At 32.1% G+C, this 3,486-nt stretch overlaps 1 protein-coding gene across 1 annotated transcript in view; it reads left to right on the forward strand.

The window, feature by feature from the left end:
- Positions 1 to 3,486, forward strand: part of LOC107685204 (sn1-specific diacylglycerol lipase alpha-like) — a 54,271-nt gene that overhangs the window by 31,393 nt on the left and 19,392 nt on the right. The window contains exons 5-9 of the mRNA XM_016481716.1: positions 100 to 238; positions 2,268 to 2,355; positions 2,461 to 2,595; positions 2,692 to 2,769; positions 2,849 to 2,973. Coding sequence (XP_016337202.1) covers positions 100 to 238; positions 2,268 to 2,355; positions 2,461 to 2,595; positions 2,692 to 2,769; positions 2,849 to 2,973 — 565 coding nt within the window. The remainder of the gene's footprint in view (positions 1 to 99; positions 239 to 2,267; positions 2,356 to 2,460; positions 2,596 to 2,691; positions 2,770 to 2,848; positions 2,974 to 3,486) is intronic.

Genomic DNA, 3,486 nt, shown 5'->3' on the forward strand with positions numbered 1-3,486 from the left:
TGCTGAACTGAATCTATAAGCGCCAAATGAAGATGTATATGGTACATTTAAATGAGTTATTTTATTTTATTTATTCATTCATGTATTTATTTTCAACAGGAATCGTGGTGTGTAACTGGTTGGTCATCTTCAGTGTGTGTTTCACCATGATGTGTACCTTTGACCCCACTGGACGGACCTTTGTGAAGCTGAAAGCAACTCGCCGCCGTCAGCGTAACCTCACAACATACACCCTCAGGTACAGCGCTTAATAGTATTCATGCTAGCTTATTTCAGGATACCCACCAATGAATGAAGATTTAACTGCCCGTCTTTTGCAAAGTTGTACAATTCCCCCACCCTTTAATTGTTCATTTATTATTTTGTTATTTCTATTATGTTTTATGCAGCCAATAAGAGTGTAGTATTTATTTTACCCTATTTAAATCCACTCTATAGATTTCTAAGAGTGCACATTTTATGCAGTGTTGTTGTTATTATTAACTAAAAATAAAACTTAAAAGAAAGGTAATTGAAATAAAGCTGATATAAAATTAAGTATAGATATTAGTTAAAGTTGAAGTACTAAAATAACTAAATTAAAAATATTAAAAATAAATTAAAGCTAAATAAAAACAATTAAAAAACAAAAAATAATAAAAATGACAAAAGCACATTCAATTACTTAAACTAATAAAAAAATAATAATATTTCAATTAGGCAACATTTTCAAATTTTCATTTAACTTGAAGTACTAAAAATAAATAAAAAAATAAATGAAAGCTAAATAAATATTTAAAAACAAAATTGAATACAGATGACAAAAGCACGTGAATTACTTTAATGTTAAAATGAAAAGTGAAAATATAAAAATAAAAAAAATGAAAATAACCATAAATACTTTAATAAAATAAATACTAAAATAAGATAATAATAAATATTAAAATAATACTGAATTGTATGCTAATTTTTGCTTACAGTTTTTTTAAGTAAAATTGAGTAAATATTATGTAAAATAAGCATTTGTTTCATTTTAGCAATATGAAGAAGAAGAAGAAGAAGAAAGAGCTTTATTGCCAAGTATGTTTGCACATACAAGGAATTTGTTATAGTGTCACAAGCTTCCAGTACACGGAGACAACAACAACACACAGATAATAAAAATGAGATGTGAATAAAATACACATGCATAAATATAAACCACAAAAAAAAGAATAAATTGTATGTACAGGTGTGCTATAGATGGAATAGGAATAGAATAAAATAAAATAAGTTGTAGGGATGTACTAGGGTTTAGGGTGATAAATAAGTATAAGGTTATTGCACATACTGTACTTTTATTGCACAATGGGAGAACATTAACTGTTCATGAGGGCAGATTTAAGTTTATGCCTGTAAGTCGGTATAAGATGAACCAGGCAGTGGTCAGAGAGTCCGACAGCTGCTCTGGGGACCGAGCGATATGCATCCTTTATTGTGGAGTAACAATGGTCCAGTATATTACTGTCTCTGGTGGGACATGTAACATGCTGTCTGTATTTTGGCAGTTCATGGGAAAGATTTGCTTTATTAAAGTCCCCGAGAATGATTAAAACAGAGTCCGGGTGTTGTTGTTCTGTCTCTGTGATCAGATCAGCGAGTTTCTGTAAAGCTGAGCTCACGTGTGCTTGCGGAGTAATGTAAATACTCACGAGAATGAACGAGTGAAACTCCCACGGCGGATAGAACGGCTTACAGTTAATGAAAAGCGCTTCTAGATCGGAACAGCATATCTTCTTTAACGCTACATATTCGCTATAATATTGTGCTCATCCCATTTTTACACATTAATACATTAACTGGAAACATATTTTTTTGGACTGTCTTGCTTTTAATGTATATAGAAAACTCTATTATAAAGTGAACTCACTTAAAGAGTTATTTAGTATAATTATGCCCAAATAAGTTTTAGAATTTTTATCATGTTAAAGTAAAAAATCTTGTGTAATATAACTTGTCTTTGTTTGTTTGCTGGTTTTTATTGTATTTGTTATACTTGTGTTTTGTTTATTGTTTTTGCCATGAAAATAGCCTAAGATGCTGACATGGCATTAAATAAAAACATACTACTACTAAACATTAACTAGTATTGTGTATTTATATACAGTTATGCATTTTATGTGTTGCATACACCATTTTTCCACTGCTGTCTCTAGATATGTGTTTCGATCCTTGTAATACCCATCTGTTGACCTATAATTCCTAAATTTGCTCATGATATTTGCTCAGTTGGGTTTTATCTCTTTCAGACACAGGCTAGAAGAAGGTCAAGCCAGCAGCTGGAGCAGGAGACTCAAGTTCTTCATGTGCTGCACCCGAGCAAAAGATACACAATCTGTAAGACTCCAGCACCAACTCAAATACACACAGGTGTTGGTTATTGTGAGAGCATCTCACACATACACACACACAGCATTCTCAGCAGAAGATATTCTCTCTCAGGATGCTTACTCTGAGGTGGCAAGCTTGTTTGCCGAGTTTTTCCGGGATCTGGATATCGTGCCGAGTGACATCATCGCTGGGTTAGTGCTCCTCCGACAGAGACAACGGGCCAAGAGAGCAGCCATCTTGGATCAGGTGTGCTTTATCTTATCAGTAATACTGCTTTTGATTGGATGAATATTCCTCACGGTCCTAATAATAATAATAAAAAAATTTCGCTTTCTGTTGCAGGCAAACAATGACGTTTTAGCCTTTCTGTCCGGGATACCTGTAACTCGCAACACTAAATACTTGGACCTCAAGAACTCGGTATTTGAAGAATGCAATGTATGTGTGTGCTTGTGTCAATGTATGATTATTATTTATGATGCTCTCCTTCTGTTTACAGTCTGAGATGGCCATGTATAAGGAGGTGTGTTACTACATGCTGTTTGCCATGGCAGCGTATGGCTGGCCCGTATATCTTTTAAGACAACCAGCGTGTGGACTCTGCAGGCTCGTCAGCACTTGCTCGTACGTAAAAAAAACATTAGACCGTTCTGCACAGCTGGTAGGAAGTGAGATAAGAGTAAATAAGAGAGGCTTCTATAATTGTATAGTTACCTGCCATCATGTTTTTGGTAGACTTACCTCTTTACTAAACTTAAAGCTGATTAAACTGATTAAAATTATGAATTGAATTTTTGAATTAATAATACATGACATGTCAATAGTATAAATATAAGATACATCTGTAATTTATTATCAATTATAACATGCAAATATTGTGTGTGTGTGTGTGTGTATGCATGTATGTATATGTATATATATATATATATATATATATATATATAGTGTGCTGTGTATATTTATTATGTATATATAAATACACATGCATGTATATATTTCAGAAAAATATAAATTAAATATATTTATTTATAAATAAATATATATTCATATAAATTATATGAATATAAATATAGAGAAATAAATACATGTAAATATTTTCAAAATATATACTGTATGTGTGTGCATTTATATGGACAT

This window comes from Sinocyclocheilus anshuiensis, unplaced genomic scaffold (assembly GCF_001515605.1).
Source record: "Sinocyclocheilus anshuiensis isolate Anshui unplaced genomic scaffold, SAMN03320099.WGS_v1.1 scaffold333, whole genome shotgun sequence".
Classification (NCBI taxonomy): Eukaryota; Metazoa; Chordata; class Actinopteri; order Cypriniformes; family Cyprinidae; genus Sinocyclocheilus; species Sinocyclocheilus anshuiensis.